The 25,286-nt window shown below is 44.2% G+C and overlaps 1 protein-coding gene across 1 annotated transcript in view; it reads left to right on the forward strand.

The window, feature by feature from the left end:
- LOC141147991 (uncharacterized) overlaps nucleotides 1–25,286 on the forward strand; it is a 58,367-nt gene continuing 33,081 nt past the window's right edge. Inside the window, exons 1-5 of the mRNA XM_073635147.1 lie at nucleotides 1–394; nucleotides 4,358–4,651; nucleotides 11,447–11,794; nucleotides 16,567–16,860; nucleotides 20,759–21,106. Coding sequence (XP_073491248.1) covers nucleotides 1–394; nucleotides 4,358–4,651; nucleotides 11,447–11,794; nucleotides 16,567–16,860; nucleotides 20,759–21,106 — 1,678 coding nt within the window. The remainder of the gene's footprint in view (nucleotides 395–4,357; nucleotides 4,652–11,446; nucleotides 11,795–16,566; nucleotides 16,861–20,758; nucleotides 21,107–25,286) is intronic.

Consider the following 25,286-nt stretch of genomic DNA (forward strand, 5'->3'; position numbering starts at 1 on the left):
ATGATATTGATAATCATATATATTTTTTTTTTCCTGTTGCACACAGACTTTCCCTGGAAGCCAGAGGTATGTGATATTCCAGTTCCCAATCTTTTCAATGGAAATACAGCAACACTGAAGTGTGAGGTGTCCAATGTATTTCCCAAAGTCCTGAGTGTGAAATGGCTAAAGAAGAAGAAGGACAGTGAACACAAATTCCCTCTGTCCCAGAATGATGGGTACAATATCTCAGATCTCACACCAGAGAAGCAGAAGGATAACACATTCACATACAAAGCATGTATAAAATTTAAGCCATCCATCGCAGATGAGGGAGAAGAGTTTATCTGCAGGGTGGAGCATCCATATTTGAAGGAACCAGTGGAGAAGAGCACAGGACCTCTTACTATAGAAGGTGCCTCAAAACAGCCAGAAATGTGTAACTGTTCTGTATATGAAGGTGGACTATGGGTAGCTAAGGGCTTGTGTCGCTTGGCTTTTGTTGGTATCAGACCTGCTTCTCCCCCATACAAGTCAATGGTAATGCAAAAACAGCTTGAAGCAGGTTGAGTAAAGCCGGCCATAGACGGTTCAAATCTCCGCCGGTGCAGTGGAGACCGGATGACCGGCCAAAATGTTTCTTTACGATTGGCATTACCTGTGCAATTCTATCTTGCATCAGGGCGACATGCTCAATCACACCCCTGTGGGGAGAACTCTCATTTTCCCAAGTTTCCTTGGCGATATCCAGCAGTCCTCTTGGGTGTCTCCCATAGAGTTTCTCGAAGGGTGAGAAACCCGTAGAGGATTGGGGTACCTCCCTAATGGCATACATCAAATAGGGTATTAGACAGCCCCAATTCTTTCCATCTCTATACACCACCTTCTTTAACATTTGTTTTAGGGTTTTGTTGAATCTTTCAACCAACCCATCTGTTTGGGGGTGATACACAGACGTACGTAATTGTGTCACTTTGAACAACTTGCATAGTTCTTTCATAACCCAGGACATAAAAGGTGTACCCTGGTCTGTAAGCAGTTCCTTACAAATACCCACGCGGCTAAAAACAAGAGATAGCTCTTTGGCTATGGTTTTGGCCGAGATATTTCAAAGAGGAATCGCTTCCGGATAACGGGTGGCATAGTCCAATATAACCAAAATGTACTGATGCCCCCTAGCGGACTTCATTATCGGACCTACCAAATCCGTTGCGATCCTCTCAAAGGGGACCTCAATGATAGGAAGAGGTACCAGCGGGTTACGGAAATGTGGCATAGGTGCCAACTTCTGACACACAGGGCAGGAGGAACAATAATTTTCTGTTTCCTTCATGACCCCAGGCCAATAGAATCTCTGCAATACACTCTCTCTGGTTTTCTTCGTCCCCAGATGACCTCCAAGAATGTGCCCATGGGCCAATTCTAACACCAACTTCCTGTAAGGTTTGGGCACCACAAGTTGCTCAATGGTTTCTTCTGCCCTTTGAGCCACTCGATACAGCAGGTCCCTTTCCACAGTGAAGTACGGGTAAGTGCAAGTCTTTTCTGGGTTCACTAACTCGCCATCTATTTTCACCACATTTTCCCGTACCTTGATTAGGGTGAGGTCTTTTAACTGTTCTGTGGCAAAATTTTCCCTGTGAACCTCGAGATCCGAAAACTCCACAGACGGCATGTTTTCATCTGAGGATGTTGGCTCCTCCCCAGTTTCTCAAGTTTCCCCCGCCAATACCAACAAGGGAAATTCTGGAGAGTCCTCACCACTCTCAGAGGAACTCTGGTCATCATCTTCCTGGTCTATAGGGGCACCAGTAGGGGGCTCAGGACAATCCCAGAGTTCCCAGAACTTTGGAAAATCCCTTCCCACAATGGCATCATGTGGTAAGTGAGACACTACCCCCACCTGATGAGAGAGGTTACCTTTGTGGGTCTCAAAAAACACTGAAGTTAAAGGATACTCTCGGGTGTCCCCATGCACACAAATAACAGCCACCTTGTTATTCCCAGAGACCTCTGTAGTAACTAATTCAGCTTTTATCAATGTCACCAGGCTACCTGAATCCAGCAACACATCAACATTTTTACCATTAATACAAATTTTACATAAATGTTTCTCAGGTCCCCGAATAGCAGTGCATGCAACTGTCGCAAACAATGACTGACGTCTGTCCCTTTTAAAGTCACATTGCATAGGTTCATCCACAACTGGGCAATTGGCTGCAATATGTCCCTCTTGCCGGCAGCGGTAGCAAATAATCTTTTTCGCTGCCTTTTGCAGCCTGGGCTTCCGGGGCTGCTCCCGCCAGACATTAGGTTGAACCTCCACCCTCTCACTCTCTCCACCCTCACCCCTTGGAGTCATCTTACCCACCACTGGGGATGGTCTGGTCTTGGGGTTGAAAGTCCGTGAGTCCCTTGAAGAGGTAGTCAGGTTCTCTGTAGCCAAGTACCTCTCAACCAGATCCACAAGCTTATCTGCAGTTTCTGGGTCTCCATGGCTTACCCACTTTTGGATAGCAGTAGGAAGAGCTCTCAGGAAACGATCCATAACAACACGTTCCACAATGTTTGGTGCGGTCAAAGTCTCTGGCTGCAGCCACTTCCTGCTCAGGTGAATGAGATCATACATTTGAGACCTGGGGGGTTTTTCAAGCCGGAAAGTCCAGTTATGTACACGCTGAGCCCGGACGGCCAGGGTGACACCCAGCCGTGCCAATATTTCCGTTTTTAGCACCACATAGTCTTTTGCTTGGTCCGGCTCTAGGTCATAATAGGCTTTCTGCGATTCTCCCCGTTAACAGAGGGACCACAAGTCCAGCCCACTGCTCCTTAGGCCACTTTTCCCTTTCAGCAGTCCTTTCAAATGTGGTCAAAAACACCTACAGATCATCCTCTCCAGTCATTTTTGTCAGTAAACGGCTCACACCAAAGGATGCAGTATTAGTGGAACCACTTGCCTCACTGGTCTGCGGACGTTGCTGCATTAATGTCTCCATTTGTTGTTGGAGTCTCTGTTCTTGCATTTTTAACAGGTCTATGAAGCGGGCCTCAGATTGCTGCTGGACTTGTTGCTGAGCTTCCAGACTCTGCAGGTGAGCTTTCTGCTGAGCTCTGTTGTTGAGCTGCAAGACTCTTTTGCAAACCCTCATTTGTCTGCTGCTGATTTGCATTTGCTAGAGCCAGCTGCCTCAGTATCTCCTCCATGCTGGCCTTAAAAAAAAAACTGCCCCTGCTTCTCCACCAACTGTGAGGGGGTTAGCTCGGCAGCGGGTGTGTGTGACCCCCTGGATGGGTTCACCACACAAAATCAGGCACAGCAGACAGTGTTGTAGGTGAAACAAAAACAAAGGTGCGGTTTATTTAGACTATATGCATTGAAAAATAACAGCAAAACAAAAAGAAACATGAAAAGAAATCCTGGTCAGCTTGACCGCTTACTACACACGTAGATTCCCTATCTAACAATTGGGTGCAGCCTTGTGCTGCCCCAGTCCCTATCTCTCTTTTAGAAGTTTGCCACACAGGCGTTAACTCACCACACAGGACAGATGCCACACTCCCCAGTCTAAACACACAGAACTGGTTCCAGGATGGAGCATCTCCCTAAGCATTCTGGGGTTTTTTGTATAGGTCTTAATGAGCCCACTTACTTCAGCTGGGCTCATTAAAGTGGGGTTCCACCCAAAAAACAAAAATACCTGGAAAAAATCTAAAAAACAAAAAAACATTTGGATATTTTTTTTTTTCACTTACCTCTAAATGCCTGTTGCTAGGGCGTCCCTTGTAGTCTGCCTGTTCCTTTGCCTGGGCTGGTGACATCACTTCCCCCCAGGCACAGGAAGGGCTCTGCTCTGCTCCCTCCCTCCTGTCAATCATCTGGGACCCATTACAGGTCTCAGGTGATTGAGCGGCCAATCACGGCGCGCGGCGCCGCTCACGCATGCGCAGTGGGTGCCAGGCTGTGAAGCCACAGCCCGGCGCCCACAGTTGAAATGCCGGCGCCGACGAGCGGAGGGGGGGGACGAGCGGGGCCTCGATCCCCCGCATCGCTGGACCCAGGGACAAGTGAGTGTCCAATTAAAAGTCAGCAGCTGCAGTATTTGTAGCTGCTGACTTTTAATTTATTTTTTTTTGACGGCCCCCTGGGTGGAACTCCTCTTTAACTCTTCTCCTGCAGGACTCCCAGCACTCCCCCTAGTGGTATAAGTCGGCATAAAGCCTGAATCTAGGGCATACATACTTTCCATCCTGGATGCAACCAGGTGATTTTACCTGCCTGCTGTCACACTGCCCATATGTATCAAGTTTTAGGAAGACAATTAGAAAAGTGGTTATACTGCACTGTGATTGTGATCATTTCTTGCTCTTTTTCTTTCAGCAAAGCCCACAGTGTCCGGTCCTATAAAACTGTCTTTGACTGATTCTGAGGAGGTTTTGTGCTCCCTGGATATAGAAAAATTTTACCCTAGAAATATCCAGATCAAATGGAATGACAAGGAGACTTCAGATTGTGGCAAAATATCTCAAAACGATGACAGAACATACACAATTAACAGTGAATATAAACTTCCTGGGAGCTTCTTCAGTCATCCAGACTCTGTGGTGAGGGTGTCCTGGAAACACGACTCCATGGAGGACTGGGAGAGCAGAGAGATGTCTGTGCTGGATAAAGGTACCAAGAATGATCAGATCCAGAATTTACTAAATAGAAATGAACCGGATTGTGTTAGTGAATAATTATGCAATCATGTGAGAAGCTTTAGGATTATTCAGTCATTGACCTTGCTGTGGCAAAACCATTAGGGATATCTGACATATCAGTTAGTATACTTTAAGTATTCGGGAACTGCTGTTCTTTGCCATTGCAGGCAATGGGACAGTTCAGTGAAAGGAAGCTATAGTACAGCTTCCATGGTGGTGGATGTAGGTAGAAAAGAGTGGACATAGTTGGCACTTTTGCTGAGTGTGTCTTACAGGTCTGTCAGCTCTATTAACCCCTCTGCTTCAGAAGATTATGGGGCGGGGGTAGAGGGGCCTGAGGATAAGGATCTCAGGTAATGTAGGAGCCAGAAGAACAAGGGCCAATCCTACTATCTGTAAGTAATGTGTTTTTCTATTTTTGTTTCACTTCACTTAAAGTGTTACTAAACCCCGGACCCTGCATTCACTATATCTGGTCTCCTACAGTACACAGAACATGGAAATGCAATTATTTTTGTAAATATAAACTGCTAAATACCTTTTCTCATCAGCAGTATATAGCATCACATCACTCTCCCAAGAAAAAAAAAAAAAAAAGCCTCTCTAGCAATACACACCAAACTGAGCATGTGCAGTCTGACTCCATAGGCTCTGTGTTATCAGGAAATTATCAGGGGACAGTGGAAAAAGGGGAGGGTCAGAGAAGACAGGATCAAACAGCCTTTTTACACAATGCGGAGGCTTAACCTCTTATGTTCCACAGTGAGTATAACAAGCATGATTTGCTGCATAGACAGACTGATTTTACTGTTGTGGGTTTAGCAACACTTTAACCACTTCAGCCCCGCAAGAATTGGCTGCTCAATGACCAGGCCATTTTTTGCGATACAGCACTGCGTCACTTTAACTGACAATTGTGCAGTCGTGCCACGCTGTACCAAGCAAAATTGACGTCCTTTTTTTTCCCACAAATAGAGCTTTCTTTTTGTGGTATTTGATCATCTCTGTGGTTTTTATTTTTTGCGCTATAAACAAAAAAGAGCAACAATTTTGAAAAAACACAATATTTTGTCCTTTTTTGCTGTAATAGCCCCAATTTTTTTTTTTAAAAAGCTAATTTTTTCCTCAGTTTAAGCCGATATGTATTCTTCTACATAATTTTAGTAATAAAAATTGCAAAAAGCAATCGATTGGTATATTGATTTATATTGGTTTGCGGAAAAGTTATAGCATCTACAAAATAGGGGATAGATTTATGGCATTTTTATTATTATTTTTTTTTTTTACTAGTAAAGGTGGCGATCTGCGATTTTTATCGTGACTGCGACATTATGGTGGACACATCGGCCGCAGTATAATGACGGCAGCTGGTTGGCAAGAGCTTTAAAGCTAGACTCACTTTACCTAATCCCCCCCTACAATCCCCAATGAGGGAACTTTCATCTACCTTTCATTTTGTAACTTGGAGCTTGCACTAGTTTAGAGACTGCACTGTCACTGCTAATTTTACACAAACAATCAGAAACCACTCTGATTGGTTCCTAATGTGATCATCATGATATCCAATCACACAGATCACATGAGTTTGTTTACAATACAAGCCTGCCAGCTCAACTGTCACCATGCAGAGAGGCACATTGACAACAGCAGCCTGCAACTGTTATAAATCATATCTATACTCAAAATGCAAAATCATATAATCATTTCCACATTTTATTTAAATTATTTCTAGCCTACACCTATTAGTCTGAATCACCCTGAAGAGAATATCTGATTGCCTGTTGGGGGATCAGGAATGATTTTTCCCCCCACTGGAGCTAATTGGATCATGCTTTATTTGGGTTTTTTGCCTTTCTCTGGATGAACTGTGGGTATAGGATTGTGTATATGGACCTTTTCAACTTTCTAAAGATCAGCCACACATTGACTTTCTTGAATTCTGTGACACATATTCAATATGACCTGTGAGTAGGCAATGCTGTGTCACACATTTCACAGAGCCCGCCTTCTGATCTACAGAGGTACTGGGGGGAGGAGATTTAGGAGGCGGAGTCAGTGCAGGGATCACTGCTTGCAGACAGCAAGGTACCATGGGACATGTAGACATTAAAAATGGAGGAGAAGCTGCAAAGCATGCAGGGAATCCAGGAAGTTGTGGTAAGAGATACCCAGCAGATAGACAGTCACAACAAAGTGTTACCAACCTCCACAGCATTTTTTACTGAGAAAACATGAAACAATTACTGACAGTGCACTTATTTTACTGAGAACCTGAAAAATAACACAGCTCCTATTAAAAACTAAGACAATTCATATATATTTAAACAGTATCAACATGATATGGAAAAACTGACAATACCCATAACAAAACTAAAAAATCTCTCCTGCGCTCAGGTAGCTAGTTCTTTAATGTGTGGTAGGACCAAATGCTTCAGTGGTATCTGCTGTCTTGCCGCCTCCCTCAGAATAATGGGTATTCATGGACTATAAAAAAGGAAAGAAAGGAGGGCGCACCGACCTAGTGCATTACCACTGATAGCATTTATTTAAGAAAGTTAAAACAGCAAATGGATACTCACAAACAAGCTTAAAAGTCAGGCATGAACAATAGCTGCAGGTGAGCAGTAGCAAACATCAAACCGGGACCGGACATCAGGTGGATGAGGCAATGGACTGATGCGTTTCGGGGGAGAACCCCTTTAAAAAAAGAATTGGAGGATTCTAGAATCGGATCCAATTCTAAAGACAAGCCTTCCTTCACACCCTAATCTGGTTTTCAGGAGGCCCAAAGATCTGAGGAGCCTAATTGCCCCAAGCAGGGTGAAAAAGATCAAAAATAGAGGACTTAATAGCCCTTGGACAACAATTTTTGACCAAAAAGGCAGTTATAGATGTGGGAAATTGCGGAAATTGCATCCACATGTGTCACAGAAAGAAAGATGTAGTAGGAGTTGATAGCAAGATCCACAAGATCAAACAATTTATCAACTGCGGCACCGCATATGTGGTTCATGGTCTCTTTTGTCCATGTGGCCTTCTGTACATCGGCCGGACCTCTAGATCAATGAGAACCAGAATGAACCAGGTGATTTTCCCACATATACCATTTATGGCCATGGAAGCCATTGAGCACCTATAGTTAGATTAGGAGGGTCCCCACCTGCTTGGCTGGGGTCCTCCTGCTAGGACATAGATAGTCTTTGAGCATGTTCAGTGTAGACGTTTTTTTATGTATGATTTGTTCATGTGTATTTGCAACAGTATATGTGTATTTTCATTGGGTTTATTTTATATCCCTTGCTACTTACCAGAATTCAGCGGGTACATGGCATTAGAAAGTCTCCAGATGTTATTGTAGCACCTATTTTAGGTGCCCTACTTTTCACCATGGCTTTTAGATATCGGTTTTAGATTGGAGGACACTCCAGGGATTGCTACTGGGTGGGGTGATCTGGTTTGACTCCTCATCACCTAGCAGTTGATCTCTGGTTTGTCTTTGTCCCAATTCCCTTATTATATAAAAAATATTATTTTTTTTTGTAGTTATGAACACGTACAATGGGTCAACATGTGTGCGCATACTTGTGCACATGTGTTGTGTTTACATTCCCATTGACAATGATTTTTTACTGATATAATTTATTAATGAGAATCATTATATATAATTTTTTTTTATTCAATTCTTATTCCAATTTCTATTTTGAATTTTAAAATAATTTTTAAATTTTAATTTAATTTGAATTTTTAATTCTTTGACACTGATATAGATTTTTTATGATTTTATGCATCTAGTTCTATACCTCCAGATGTATGTACGGGACTTCATGTATGTGCAGTTCTGTGGATTCAGTTTTTTTATATATGTATGTAGACCAGGTTTCCTTGTGTGCATGTCCTTCTGGGAGGGTGTGTATGTGTGTATATATATATGTATGTGTATACATATGCACACTCCCTGAAATGGTTTTTGCTCCAAGATTCATGATCCACTATGTGGTCCAATACTTTTGTATGGACTACAATGATTCCTTCATGTTGCACCACCTATTTCATATCTGGGGACTTTCTAATGACAACTTCTACGAGGTTGGTTTCCTCTGTCTGTTGTGCTTTATGGTTTCTGTGCGTCCCTGCCACCTTCCAGTATTAGCCTTCCCACTTTGGCCCCCCCCCCCTTTTCGATCCAGTTTATTTATCTATCTTTTTTATTATGTTTACACTGGGTCAATTCAGGGGGGCGACTTGCATGTAATATACATTGTCCTGAGGTGCCAGTCCATTGTGGATGCGTGCGCATCCACACTCCCACTGCTCTTTGCGAGTGTTGAGGTTGCGGCTGTTGGAGGTAGCGGGTGGACCGCATATCCACCCGCACTTCTGGGCCGCGTCTGTTGCGCACGCGCGAGCGGAAGTGACGTCTGGGCCAGCCGGTATTCGCCGGTGGAGCGTAAACGCACCCGCACTTCCTGGACATCGAAGCGGCATGCGTTCCACTGGCGACAGATGGCGACTGAAGGCCCCCGACATCTGAACAGGTATTTGCTATCCCCACAGCACCCCCCCAACACACGGCAACTGTAGAGGTGATACAGATAGTACTCCTGTCAGACCACCTCCGTTTGTCAGCCTATGGAGTTTACACTTGCACACCATGGCCATGGTAATACTCCTGCCCGACCACCTCCGTTTGTCAGCCTATGCAGTTTATTTTTATTTTTACATACTAGGATATGGTCAGTCATTAACCCTACTATTGATTTGGGTACAGTATAGCCATCGATATGTGGGGAATTCGGTAGAAAATCACCCTGGGTCACTATGGCGACTGAGTGACACTAGGGAGGGCCCCACCACCCAAAGGGGGCTGTGATTCCTGTGTGAGTGGGTGTGGCCTCTGTGGGCTGGTGCTGGTGGTGATTGGGATGCATAGTTACACGCACACACATATATAGAGGAGCCCTCACTAGTGAGCAGTCACAACCCGATTAGGCTCTGAAGAAAGGAGTTCTCCCCCGAAACGCGTCAGCCATTGCCTCATCCACCTGATGTCCGTCCCTGTTGTTTGATGTTTGCTACTGCTCACCTGCAGCTATTGTTCATGCCTGACTTTTACGCTCGTTTGTGAGTATCCATTTGCTGTTTTAACTTTCTTAAATAAATGCTATTAGTGGTAATGCACTAGGTCAGTGCGCTCTCCTTTCTTTCCTTTTTTTAATACCCATAACAAGTCATTTACCTGGTTTATATTTAAAAAGTCAACCCGGTATGACAGATTATCAGCCCTTGATATTTACAGACAGTTGTAAACATTTTTTACAAACTGTCCATAAATTTAATGACAATTGGCAACCCTGTCACAACATGAAAGGAGATTTTTCAAGTAATCTAATATGTCTGTATTATTCCAATACTGATGTTAGAATATGAAAGTGTATGCCGTAACCATCAAACTCCTTTAACCAGTTCAATACAGGGCAATTTCACCCCCTTCCTTCCCAGGCCAAATTTTAGTTTTCAGCGCTGTCGCACTTTGAACGTCAATTGCGCGATCGTGCGACGTTGTACCCAAAAAAAATTGACGTCCTTTTTTCACCACAAATAGAGCTTTCTTTTGGTGGTATTTGATCGCCTCTGCGGTTTTTATTTTTTGCGCTATAAACAAAAAAAGAGCGACAATTTTGAAAAAAACACTATTTTTTACTTTTTGCTATAATAAATATCCCAATTTTTTTTTTAAAAAACAAATTTTTTCCTCAGTTTCGGCCGATACGTATTCTTCTACATATTTTTGGTAAAAAAAAATCGCAATAAGCGTATATTGATTGGTTTGCACAAAAGTTATAGCGTCTACAAAATAGGGGATAGATTTATGGCATTTTTAAAAAAAAAAATGTATTTATTTTTTTAACGGCGATCGCGATTTTTTTTCGTGACTGCGACATTATGGCGGACACATCGGACACTTTTGAAATATTTTTGGGACCGTTCACATTTATACCGCGATCAATGCTATACAATTGCATTGATTACTGTGTAAATGTGACAGGCAGTGAAGGGGTTAACCACTAGGGGGCGGGGAGGGGTTAATGTGTTTCCTAGGGAGTGATTACTAACTGAAGGGGGAGGGGACGCTCAAGGGGAGGAGACCGATCAGTGTTCCTCCGTTCTGGGAACACAGATCGCTCTCCTCAGAGCTGACAGGCTGTGGATCTGTGTGTTTACACACACAGATCCACATGCCGGCCCGGTTAACGGGCAATCGCGGGTGCCCGGCGGACATCGCGGCCGGGCACATGCACCGGGTCCCGAGGAACGCGGCCGGCGCGCGCGTGCCCCCTAGGCGGCCGGGAGTCCCAGGACGTCATATGACGCCCACCCAGGATGGGAGATCCCATCCCAGGACGTCATATGACTATGGGCGGGTAGGGAAGTGGTTAAAGTGATGTACAAACTGTTACAAAATAATTACATTTTCTTTTTTAAATATATGATGAGCTTTTACAATGTAAATCTTTTTCGACATTTGAAAACTTTTAATAATAAAAAAACAAAAAACGCTGTCTCCAGGTTCCTTGTAATGCTTATCATAGGTTTAAAAACCAAGGTCACATGATTGCCACTAAAATATACACAGAGTTAGAAATGAGAGAAGCAATATTACAGTGCTAGCAATTCACTGATCAATTTTACCTGCTGGTTCCACAATTTGTTTGTCTGGTAATGATATTGATAATCATATATATTTTTTCTTTCCTGTTGCACACAGACTTTCCCTGGAAGCCAGAGGTATGTGATATTCCAGTTCCCAATCTTTTCAATAGAAATACAGCAACACTGAAGTGTGAGGTGTCCAATGTATTTCCCAAAGTCCTGAGTGTGAAATGGCTAAAGAAGAAGAAGGACAGTGAACACAAATTCCCTCTGTCCCAGAATGATGGGTACAATATCTCAGAACTCACACCAGAGAAGCAGAAGGATAACACATTCACATACAAAGCATGTATAAAATTTAAGCCATCCATCACAGATGAGGGAGAAGAGTTTATCTGCAGGGTGGAGCATCCATATTTGAAGGAACCAGTGGAGAAGAGCACAGGACCTCTTACTATAGAAGGTGCCTCAAAACAGCCAGAAATGTGTAACTGTTCTGTATATGAGGGTGGACTATGGGTAGCTAAGGGCTTGTGTCGCTTGGCTTTTGTTGGTATCAGACCTGCTTCTCCCCCATACAAGTCAATGGTAATGCAAAAACAGCTTGAAGCAGGTTGAGTAAAGCCGGCCATAGACGGTTCAAATCTCCGCCGGTGCAGTGGGGACCAGATGACCGGCCAAATGTTTCTTTACGATTGGCATTATCTGTGCAATTCTATCTTGCATCAGGGCGACATGCTCAATCACACCCCTGTGGGGAGAACTCTCATTTTCCCAAGTTTCCTTGGCGATATCCAGCAGTCCTCTTGGGTGTCTCCCATAGAGTTTCTCGAAGGGTGAGAAACCCGTAGAGGATTGGGGTACCTCCCTAATGGCATACATCAAATAGGGTATTAGACAGCCCCAATTCTTTCCATCTCTATACACCACCTTCTTTAACATTTGTTTTAGGGTTTTGTTGAATCTTTCAACCAACCCATCTGTTTGGGGGTGATACCGAGACGTATGTAATTGTGTCACTTTGAACAACTTGCATAGTTCTTTCATAACCTGGGACATAAAAGGTGTACCCTGGTCTGTAAGCAGTTCCTTACAAATACCCACGCGGCTAAAAACAAGAGATAGCTCTTTGGCTATGGTTTTGGCCGAGATATTTCAAAGAGGAATCGCTTCCGGATAACGGGTGGCATAGTCCAATATAGCCAAAATGTACTGATGCCCCCTAGCGGACTTCATTATCGGACCTACCAAATCCGTTGTGATCCTCTCAAAGGGGACCTCAATGATAGGAAGAGGTACCAGCGGGTTACGGAAATGTGGCATAGGTGCCAACTTCTGACACACAGGGCAGGAGGAACAATAATTTTCTGTTTCCTTCATGACCCCAGGCCAATAGAATCTCTGCAATACACTCTCTCTGGTTTTCTCCATCCCCAGATGACCTCCAAGAATGTGCCCATGGGCCAATTCTAACACCAACTTCCTGTAAGGTTTGGGCACCACAAGTTGCTCAATGGTTTCTTCTGCCCTTTGAGCCACTCGATACAGCAGGTCCCTTTCCACAGTGAAGTACGGGTAAGTGCAAGTCTTTTCTGGGTTCACTAACTCGCCATCTATTTTCACCACATTTTCCCGTGCCTTGATTAGGGTGAGGTCTTTTAACTGTTCTGTGGCAAAATTTTCCCTGTGAACCTCGAGATCCGAAAACTCCACAGACGGCATGTTTTCATCTGAGGATGTTGGCTCCTCCCCAGTTTCTCAAGTTTCCCCCGCCAATACCGACAAGGGAAATTCTGGAGAGTCCTCACCACTCTCAGAGGAACTCTGGTCATCATCTTCCTGGTCTATAGGGGCACCAGTGGGGAGCTCAGGACAATCCCAGAGTTCCCAGAACTTTGGAAAATCCCTTCCCACAATGGCATCATGTGGTAAGTGAGACACTAACCCCACCTGATGAGAGAGGTTACCTTTGTGGGTCTCAAAAAACACTGAAGTTAAAGGATACTCTCGGGTGTCCCCATGCACACAAATAACAGCCACCTTGTTATTCCCAGAGACCTCTGTAGTAACTAATTCAGCTTTTATCAATGTCACCAGGCTACCTGAATCCAGCAACACATCAACATTTTTACCATTAATACAAATTTTACATAAATGTTTCTCAGGTCCCCGAATAGCAGTGCATGCAACTGTCGCAGACAGTGACTGACGTCTGTCCCTTATAAAGTCACATTGCATAGGTTCATCCACAACTGGGCAATTGGCTGCAATATGTCCCTCTTGCCGGCAGCGGTAGCAAATAATCTTTTTCGCTGCCTTTTGCAGCCTGGGCTTCCGGGGCTGCTCCCGCCAGACATTAGGTTGAACCTCCACCCTCTCACTCTCTCCACCCTCACCCCTTGGAGTCATCTTACCCGCCACTGGGGATGGTCTGGTCTTGGGGTTGAAAGTCCGTGAGTCCCTGGAAGAGGTAGTCAGGTTCTCTGTAGCCAAGTACCTCTCAACCAGTGTTGCCAACCTACCAGATTGAAATTTACTGACACGACACCCAAAATTTACTGGCACAGCCAAGTTTCTACTGGCATTTCCAAAAGTTACAAAATTACAGTTGTAAGTGCAAATTTTAGTATTTAGGCTACAAATAAGTACAATATGCAATTAGCAATGTGATTTAAGGTAGATATTAAGGCAAAAGCATATTTCTTATTTTATTCTCAATATAGTAAGTAAGTTACTCAGGGGCAGGAAATTAGAATGGGCGACACGCACATGAAATGGACTCTCAGTGACACTGACAGCAGTGTGCAGCAGCACAGATCACTGACACGTCCCCTCCTGAGTAACAGTGACAGTCTCTCACCATGCCAGGTTGTCCTCTCAGTCCCCTCCAGTCCATCCAGTCCAAACAGCACTGACCATCCCGCTCCTGGCTTGTCTTTCTCCTGTCCCACAGACCCGCACACGAGGCTCTGGCCGCTCCGCTCATGTCCCTTGCACCATGACATCACACAACATGCTCAGGCACCATCTCCGCCAGACCCCCCCCCCGCCGGTACCGCCTGAACACACTGTAGCAGGCACTTGGATGGTCTTGTCCAGCTCTGGACCTGAGCTGCGCATGCCCAGTTCCGAGCCAAGCACCACAGCCATATTTTTTACTGGCAACCTTTTCCTCTTACTGGCATTTACTGGCAGGAGAAAAGCGCCCATTTTTTACTGGCTGCTAGTAAAAATACTGACGGTTGGCAACACTGCTCTCAACCAGATCCACAAGCTTATCTGCAGTTTCTGGGTCTCCATGGCTTACCCACTTTTGGATGGCAGTAGGAAGAGCTCTCAGGAAACGATCCATAACAACACGTTCCACAATGTTTGGTGCGGTCAAAGTCTCTGGCTGCAGCCACTTCCTGCTCAGGTGAATGAGATCATACATTTGAGACCTGGGGGGTTTTTCAAGCCGGAAAGTCCAGTTATGTACACGCTGAGCCCGGACGGCCAGGGTGACACCCAGCCGTGCCAATATTTCCGTTTTTAGCACCACATAGTCTTTTGCTTGGTCCGGCTCTAGGTCATAATAGGCTTTCTGCGATTCCCCCATTAACATTGGGGCCACAAGTCCAGCCCACTGCTCCTTAGGCCACTTTTCCCTTTCAGCAGTCCTTTCAAATGTGGTCAAAAACACCTACGGATCATCCTCTCCAGTCATTTTTGTCAGTAAACGGCTCACACCAAAGGATGCAGTATTAGTGGAACCACTTGCCTCACTGGTCTGCGGACGTTGCTGCATTAATATGTCTCCATTTGTTGTTGGAGTCTCTGTTCTTGCATTTTTAACAGGTCTATGAAGTGGGCCTCAGATTGCTGCTGGGCTTGTTGCTGAGCTTCCAGACTCTGCTGGTGAGCTTTCTGCTGAGCTTCCATACTCTGCTGGTGAGCTTGCTGCTGAGCTGCGAGGCTCTGTTGTTGAGCTGCAAGACTCTTTTGCAAACCCTCATTTGTCTGCTGCTGATTTGCATTTGCTAGAGCCAGCTGTCTCAGTATCTCCTCCATGCTGGCCTTAAAAAAAACTGCCCCTGCTTCTGCCCCTGCTTCTCCACCAACTGTGAGGGGGTTAGCTCGGCAGCGGGTGTGTGTGACCCCCTGGATGGGTTCACCACACAAAATCAGGCACAGCAGACAGTGTTGTAGGTGAAACAAAAACAAAGGTGCGGTTTATTTAGACTATATGCATTGAAAAATAACAGCAAAACAAAAAGAAACATGAAAAGAAATCCTGGTCAGCTTGACCGCTTACTACACACATAGATTCCCTATCTAACAATTGGGTGCAGCCTTGTGCTGCTCCAGTCCCTATCTCTCTTTTAGAAGTTTGCCACACAGGCGTTACCTCACCACACAGGACAGATGCCACACTCCCCAGTCTAAACACACAGAACTGGTTCCAGGATGGAGCATCTCCCTAAGCATTCTGGGGTTTTTTGTATAGGTCTTAATGAGCCCACTTACTTCAGCTGGGCTCATTAAAGTGGGGTTCCACCCAAAAAACAAAAATACCTGGAAAAAAATCTAAAACAAAAAAACATTTGGATATTTTTTTTTTTCACTTACCTCTAAATGCCTGTTGCTAGGGGGTCCCTCGTAGTCTGCCTGTTCCTTTGCCTGGGCTGGTGACATCACTTCCCCCCAGGCACAGGAAGGGCTCTGCTCTGCTCCCTCCCTCCTGTCAATCATCTGGGACCCATTACAGGTCTCAGGTGATTGAGCGGCCAATCACGGCGCGCGGCGCCGCTTGCGCATGTGCAGTGGGTGCCAGGCTGTGAAGCCACAGCCCGGCGCCCACATTTGAAATGCCGGCGCCGACGAGCGGAGGGGGGGGACGAGCGAGGCCTCAATCCCCCGCATCGCTGGACCCAGGGACAGGTGAGTGTCCAGTTAAAAGTCAGCAGCTGCAGTATTTGTAGCTGCTGACTTTTAATTTTTTTTTTTTTTTGACGGCCCCCTGGGTGGAACTCCTCTTTAACTCTTCTCCTGCAGGACTCCCAGCACTCCCCCTAGTGGTATAAGTCGGCATAAAGCCTGAATCTAGGGCATACATACTTTCCATCCTGGATGCAACCAGGTGATTTTACCTGCCTGCTGTCACACTGCCCATATGTATCAAGTTTTAGGAAGACAATTAGAAAAGTGATTATACTGCACTGTGATTGTGATCATTTCTTGCTCTTTTTCTTTCAGCAAAGCCCACAGTGTCCGGTCCTATAAAACTGTCTTTGACTGATTCTGAAGAGGTTTTGTGCTCCCTGGATATCGAAAAATTTTACCCTAGAAATATCCAGATCAAATGGAATGACAAGGAGACTTCAGATTGTGGCAAAATATCTCAAAACGATGACAGAACATACACAATTAACAGTGAATATAAACTTCCTGGGAACTTCTTCAGTCTTCCAGACTCTGTGGTGAGGGTGTCCTGGAAACACGACTCCATGGAGGACTGGGAGAGCAGAGAGATGTCTGTGCTGGATAAAGGTACCAAGAATGATCAGATCCAGAATTTACTAAATAGAAATGAACCGGGATTGTGTTAGTGAATAATTATGCAATCATGTGAGAAGCTTTAGGATTATTCAGTCATTGACCTTGCTATGGCAAAACCTTTAGGGATATCTGACATATCAGTTAGTGTACATTTAGTATTCGGGAACTGCTGTTCTTTGCCATTGCAGGCAATGGGACAGTTCAGTGAAAGGAATCTATAGTACAGCTTCCATAGTGGTGGAGGTAGGTAGAAAACAGTGGACATAGTTGGCACTTTTGCTGAGTGTGTCTTACAGATCTGTGAGCTCTATTAACCCCTCTGTGTCAGAAGATTATGGGGCAGGGGAAGAGGGGGCCGGAGGATAAGGATCTCAGGTAATGTAGGAGCCAGAAGAACAAGGGCCAATCCTACTATCTGTAAGTAATGTGTTTTTCTATTTTTGTTTCACTACACTTAAAGTGTTACTAAACCCAGGAGCCTGCAGTCACTATATCTGTTCTCCTACAGTACACAGAACATGGAAATGCAATGATTTTAGTAAATATAAACTGCTAAATACCTTTTCTCATCAGCAGTATATAGCATCACATCACTCTCCAAGAAATCCAAGAAAATCCAAGAAAAAAAAAAAAAAGCCTCTCTAGCAATACACACCAAACTGAGCATGTGCAGTCTGACTCCATAGGCTCTGTGTTATCAGGAAATTATCAGGGGACAGTGGAAAAAGGGGAGGGTCAGAGAAGACAGGATCAAACAGCCTTTTTACACAATGCGGAGCATATGTTCCACAGTGAGTATAACAAGCATGATTTGCTGCATAAACAGACTGATTTTACTGTTGTGGGTTTAGTAACACTTTAACCACTTCAGCCCCGGAAGAATTGGCTGCTCAATGACCAGGCCATTTTTTGCGATACAGCACTGCGTCACTTTAACTGACAATTGTGCAGTCGTGCCACGCTGTACCAAGCAAAATTGACGTCCTTTTTTTTCCCACAAATAGAGCTTTCTTTTTGTGGTATTTGATCATGTGGTCTCTTTTTTTTTTTATTTTTTGCGCTATAAACAAAAAAAGAGCAACAATTTTGAAAAAACACAATATTTTGTCCTTTTTTGCTGTAATAGCCCCAATTTTTTTTAAAAAAAAGCGAATTTTTTCCTCAGTTTAGGCCGATATGTATTCTTCTACATAATTTTAGTAATAAAAATTGCAAAAAGCAATCGATTGGTATATTGATTTATATTGGTTTGCGGAAAAGTTATAGCGTCTACAAAATAGGGGATAGATTTATGGCATTTTTATTGTTTATTTATTTTTTTACTAGTAATGGTGGCGATCTGCGATTTTTATCATGACTGGGACATTATGGTGGACACATCGGCCGCAGTATAATGACGGCGGCTGGTTAGCAAGTGCTTTAAAGCTAGACTCACTTTACCTAATCCCCCCCTACAATCCCCAATGAGGGAACTTTCATCTACCTTTCATTTTGTAACTTGGAGCTTGCACTAGTTTAGAGACTGCACTGTCACTGCTAATTTTACACAAACAATCAGAAACCACTCTGATTGGTTCCTAATGTGATCATCATGATATCCAATCACACAGATCACATGAGTTTGTTTACAATACAAGCCTGCCAGCTCAACTGTCACCATGCAGAGAGGCACATTGACAGCAGCAGCCTGCAACTGTTATAAATCATATCTATACTCAAAATGTGAAATCATATAATCATTTCCACATTTTATTTAAATTATTTCTAGCCTACACCTATTAGTCTGAATCCCCCTGAAGAGAATATCTGATTGCCTGTTGGGGGATCAGGAATGATTTTTCCCCCCACTGGAGCTAATTGGATCATGCTTTATTGGGTTTTTTTGCCTTTCTCTGGATGAACTGTGGGTATAGGATTGTGTATATGGACGTTTTCAACTTTCTAAAGATCAGCCACACATTTAATTTCTGGAATTCTGTGACACATATTCAATATGACCTGTGAGTAGGCAATGCTGTGTCACACATTTCACAGAGCCCGCCTTCTGATCTACAGAGGTACTGGGGGGGAGGAGTTTCAGGAGGCGAAGTCAGTACAGGGATCACTGCTTGCAGACAGCAAGGTACCATGGGACATGTAGACATTAAAAATGGAGGAGAAGCTGCAAAGCATGCAGGGAATCCAGGAAGTTGTGGTCAGAGATACCCAGCAGATAGACAGTCACAACAAAGTGTTACCAACCTCCACAGCATTTTTTACTGAGAAACCATGAAACAATTACTGACAGTGCACTTATTTTACTGAGAACCTGAAAAATAACACAGCTCCTATTAAAAACTAAGACAATTCATATATATGTAAACACTATCAACATGATATGGAAAAACTGACAATACCCATAACAAGTCATTTGCCTGGTTTATATTTAAAAAGTCAACCCAGCATGACAGATTATCAGCCCTTCATATTTACAGACAGTTGTAAACATTTTTTACAAACTGTCCATAAATTTAATGAGGATTGGCAACCCTGTCACAACATGAAAGGAGGAGATTTTTCAAGTAATCTAATATGTCTGTATTATTCCAATGCTGATGTTATAAAATGAAAGTGTATGCCGTAACCATCAAACTCCTTTAACCACTTGCTTACTGGGCACTTAAACCCTCCTCCTGTTCAGACCAATTTTCAGCTTTTAGCGCTGTCGCACTTTGAATGACAATTGCACGGTCATACAACACTGTACCCAAATGAAATTTTTATAATTTTTTTCCCACAAATAGCTTTCTTTTGGTGGTATTTGGTCACCTCTGCGCTTTTTATTTTTTGTTAAAAAAATTGAAAAAGACAGAATTTTTTTTAAAAAATATATATTTTTTTATATTTTGTTATAAATTTTTGCAAACAGGTAATTTTTCTCCTTCGTTGATGTACGCTGATGGTGGCAGTGATGGGCACCGATAGGTGGCAGTGATGGGCACTGATGAGTGGTGGTGATGGGCACTGATGGGTGGCAGTGTTGGGCACTGATTGGGCACTGATTGATGGCAGCACTGCTAGGTGGCACTTGTGGGCATTTTTGGTGGCACTTGTGGGCATTGTTAGTGGCACTTGTGGGCATTGTTGGTGGCACTTGTGGGCACTGTGGGCACTGGCAGGTGTCAATGACAAATGGCACTTGGAGGCACAGATGAGGCATCTGTGCCTCCTTCCTCTTCGGGACCGATGTCCCTTTCACATAAGCCTGTGATTGGCTTTTTTTTCCTCCTCACGCTCTCAGCGTGAGGAGAAAACGAAACCGATCACAGAGTTTTTGTTTACATCATGTGATCAGCTGTCATTGGCTGACAGCTGATCACATGGTAGGGGGCCGGGACCGGCCCCTTACTCGGATCTGTGATCATCCGAGTCTCCGTGACTCGGTGATCACAGCGCGCACGCCGCGCGCCCTGCAGGGTGCGCGCGGTGCACGTGCACAGGGGAGGACGTCCCATGACGGCCTCCCGGAGATTGAGGTCTGCGCTGTAGCCGTCATTCGGCTATGGCCCGGACCTCAAGTGGTTAAAGTGATGTACAAACTGTTACAACATAATTACATTTTCTTTTTTAAATATATGATGAGCTTTTACAACGTAAATCTTTTTCTACATTTGAAAACTTTTAATAATAAAAAACAAAACACGCTGTCTCCAGGTTCCTTGTAATGCTTATCATAGGTTTAAAAACCAAGGTCACATGATTGCCACCAAAATATACACAGAGTTAGAAATGAGAGAAGCAATATTACAGTGCTAGCAATTCACTGATCAATTTTACCTGCTGGTTCCACAATTTGTTTGTCTGGTAATGATATTGATAATCATTTATATATTTTTCCTGTTGCACACAGACTTTCCCTGGAAGCCAGAGGTATGTGATATTCCAGTTCCCAATCTTTTCTATGGAAATACAGCAACGCTGAAGTGTGAGGTGTCCAATGTATTTCCCAAAGTCCTGAGTGTGAAATGGCTAAAGAAGAAGAAGGACAGTGAACACAAATTCCCTCTGTCCCAGAATGATGGGTACAATATCTCAGATCTCACACCAGAGAAGCAGAAGGATAACACATTCACATACAAAGCATGTATACAATTTAAGCCATCCATCGCAGATGAGGGAGAAGAGTTTATCTGCAGGGTGGAGCATCTATATTTGAAGGAACCAGTGGAGAAGAGCACAGGACCTCTTACTATAGAAGGTGCCTCAAAACAGCCAGAAATGTGTAACTGTTCTGTATATGAAGGTAGACTATGGGTAGCTAAGGGCTTGTGTCGCTTGGCTTTTGTTGGTATCAGACCTGCTTCTCCCCCATACAAGTCAATGGTAATGCAAAAACAGCTTGAAGCAGGTTGAGTAAAGCCGGCCATAGACGGTTCAAATCTCCGCCGGTGCAGCGGGGACTGGATGAGATTTAAACCATGTTTGGACAGGCTGAATGTACCCAAGCTGATCGATCGATCAACCAACCTGTCAGATTTTACATACAATTATTACTATCACCAGCCATCTTTAGATGCACTTACCAATAAACTCCGGGTGCCAGAAAATATCATGCAACAATGGAACGAGCACCAGACCAGTAGCGACCCGTCCATACGGGGCGCAGGGGCGCCACACCCCCCCCCCCAAATCCACCCCCTAATCTACATGTGGGACACCGGACGCATTCATTATTATTATACAGGATTTATATAGCGCCAACAATTTACGCAGCGCTTTACAACATTAGGGAGGACAGTACAAGTACATTCCAGTGGGGGGTTTTTTAGAAGCACATGATTAGAGCCTGAGGCTCTAATTGGCTTGGCTTCAAAAAAGGGTGGGCTCGGGGAGCAGAGCACTGCACTTGGGGCCCACCCAGTTGTGTAACAATAGCAAATTAATATTCGCTATTGTCTTCCTGATTCTCCTCCCGGCCAATCAGGAAGCGGATCCTGAGACCTGTCACCCGATTTGCCGAGAGGAGAGGCAATCCTATTGGCCGCAGAGGAGGAAGGAGATGCAGGTGAACCCGCCGTGAAGCAGAGGAGGAGACACAGGGTAAAGCCACTGCCCGTGACCTAGATGGGGTAAGTGCGGAGCTGGTGACCAGCCGGGGGTGCATGTCAATGGTAATGCAAAAACAGCTTGAAGCAGGTTGAGTAAAGCCGGCCATAGACGGTTCAAATCTCTGCCGGTGCAGTGGGGACCAGCTGAGATTCAAACCAGTTTTGGGCAGGCTGAATGTACCCAAGCTGATCAATCGATCAACCAACCTGTCAGATTTTACATGCGATTATTATTATCGCCAGACAGCTTTAGATGCACTTACCAATAAACTCTGGGTGCCATAAAATATCATGTAACAATGTAAGGAGCACCAGACCAGTGGCGGCCTGTCCATACGGGTGCAGGGGGGAAAGTGCGGGGGTGCGTGTGACCCGATCAACCAGCAGAATGATGAACTAAGTAGTGTCCTACTGCCTTTCATTGCTTTCTAAACTGCTATTTAGCTTCTAATGAGGTTATCATGGAGGCAGGGGAAAAAGTGCGCCCTGAGCCCACCCAGTTGTGTAACAATAGCAAATTAATATTCGCTATTGTCTTTCTGATTCTCCGCCCAGCCAATCAGGAAGGGGACAGGGGGAAAAATGTGCTCCTTTGAATTCCTGAATTTTCTTGTCACTACGTTTAAATATTAAATAAAATTTCCCCCTCCTAGCACAAAATACTCTCCCAAATCCCCCTTTCTAGCACAAATATTCCTCCACTCAACCCCCCCAGCACAAATCCCCCTCCCAAACTTCCCCTCCTAACACAAATTCTCCCCTCACCAAGATCACCCCTACTAGCACAAATCCCCCATCCTAACCCAAATCCTCTCCCCACCAAAATTCCCCTCCTAGCACAAATCCCCCCAAAGGATTTTAAAGTTAAGCTTAAGACCCCTTTCACACTGGAGGCGTTTTTCAGGCGCTTGTAAAGTGCCTGAAAAAAGCCTCAGCTGCAATCCCAGTGTGAAAGCCCGAGTGCTTTCACACTGGGGCGCTGCGCTGGCAGGGTGTCACAAAAAGTCCTGCCAGCAGCTTCTTTGCAGCGCTGTAGGAGCGGTGAATACACCTCTCTTCCACCGCTCCTGCCTATTGAAATCAATGGGCAACGCTGCCAAACCGCCGGCAAAGCGCCACTGCAGCGGCATTTTGTGGGCGGATTTAACCCCAAATAGTGCCGCTAAAACGACAGCAAAGCGGCGCTAAAAATACAGAATCAAACAGCCTTTTTACACAATGGCGGATTATCCCCTTAGGCTCCAAAGTGAGTATAACAAGCATGCATTTACTGCATATACAGACTGATTTTACTGTTGTTGGTTTAGTCACTTTAACCACTTGCCGACCGCCCACCGTCATTATACGTCGGCTGTTTGAAGAGGAATAACATTGTTATGGCAGCAGCTAGCTACCGTAACCCCAGTATCCTCTTCTTCAGCAAGCGGTTGGCTTTTGGATAAAAGTGGTCTAAGTTGCGGGTACGCCGCAAGATCACTTTTATCGGTGCATTTTTGTGTAAATATGAGATCCGAGGTGTTTTTGTCCCCAGATCTCACATTAAGAGGTCCTGTCATCCTTTTTTTCTATTACAAGGGATGTTTACAAAGACAGTGTAAGAAAAAAATAAATAAATAAAGCGCCCCGTCGTATAAAAACGGCGATCAAACCACACATGTGAGGTATCGCCACAATCATTAGAGCGAGAGCAATAATTCTAGCACTAGAACTCCTCTGTAACTCAAAACCTGTAGAGATTTTTAAACGTAGCCCATGGAGATTTCTAAGGGTCAAAGTTTGTTGCCATTCCATGAGCGGGCGCAATCTTGAAGCATGGCATGTTGGGTATCAATTTACTTGGCGTAACATTATTTTTCACAATAAAAAAAAAGTTGGGCTAACTTTACTGTTGTCTTATTTTTTAATGAAAAAAAATTAGTTTATTTTTCCCAAAAAAGTTGTGCTTGTGAGGACGCTGTGCAAATACGGTGTGACATAAAGTATTGCAACGGCCGCCATTTTATTCTCTAGGGTGTCTGTAAAAAAAAAATATATATATATATAATGTTTGGGGGTTCTAAGTAATTCTCTAGAAACAAAGAAACAGATTTTAACCGCTTCAGCCCCGGAAGAATTTACCCCCTTCCTGACCAGAGCACTTTTTGCGATTCGGCACTGCATCGCTTTAACGGACAATTGCGCGGTTGTGCGACGTGGCTCTCAAACAAAATTGACGTCCTTTTTTTCCCACAAATAGAGCTTTCTTTTGGTGGTATTTGATCACCTCTGCAATTTTTTTTTTTTGCGCTATAAACAAAATAAGTGTGACAATTTTGAAAAAAACGCATTATTTTTTACTTTTTGCTATAATAAATATCCCCCAAAAATATATAAAAAAACATTTTTTTTCCTCAGTTTAGGCCGATATGTATTCTTTTACATATTTTTGGTAAAAAAAAATCGCAATAAGCATTTATTGATTGGTTTGCACAAAAGTTATAGTGTCTACAAAATAGGGGATAGTTTTATGGCATTTTTATTAATAATTTTTTTTTACTAGTAATGGCGGCGATCAGCGATTTTTATTTTGACTGCGACATTTTGGCGGACACATCGGACATTTTTGACACATTTTGGGACCATTGTCATTTATACAGCAATCAGTGCTATAAAAATGCATTGATTCCTGTGTAAATGACACTGGCAGTGAAGGGGTTAACCACTAGGGGGTGGGGAGGGGTTAAGTCAGTACTAGGGAGTGTTTTCTAACTGTAGGAGGGAGGGGCTGTGTGTGTCAGTACACTGATCTCTGCTCCGATGACAGGGAGCAGAGATCGAGTGACACTTGTCACTAGGCAGAACGGGGAGATGCTGTTTACATCAGCATCTCCCCGTTCCTGCTCTCCGTGAGACGATCGTGGGTATCCCCGCGGCGATCGAGTCCGCGGGACCCGTGACCCGACTCACGGAGCTCCCGGCCGGCACGCACGCACGCAATGACACGGCAGGAAATTCAAATGGACGTACAGGTACGCCCATTTGTCCAGCCGTGCCATTCTGCCGACGTACATCGGCGTGCGCCGGTCGGGAAGCGGTTAACTTGTAAACATCAAATCTCAAAACGAGGCTCTGTCCTTTAGTGGTTAAATGTGATTTTTAATTATAGCAAATAACATACACCAGATAGATTATATACATATAGAATTTAAAAAAAAAATGAAATGATAAATCCATTCCACCAGTGACTGAGGTCAAGTGAAAAGTGAAGTCCATTGCTAGATCTGCCAGGGGATTGGCACTGGTAACAACTAGTCCAAGGGACTATTATCAGTACACTAAATGCAGATGGAA

Source organism: Aquarana catesbeiana, linkage group LG06 (assembly GCF_042186555.1).
Source record: "Aquarana catesbeiana isolate 2022-GZ linkage group LG06, ASM4218655v1, whole genome shotgun sequence".
Lineage (NCBI taxonomy): Eukaryota > Metazoa > Chordata > Amphibia > Anura > Ranidae > Aquarana > Aquarana catesbeiana.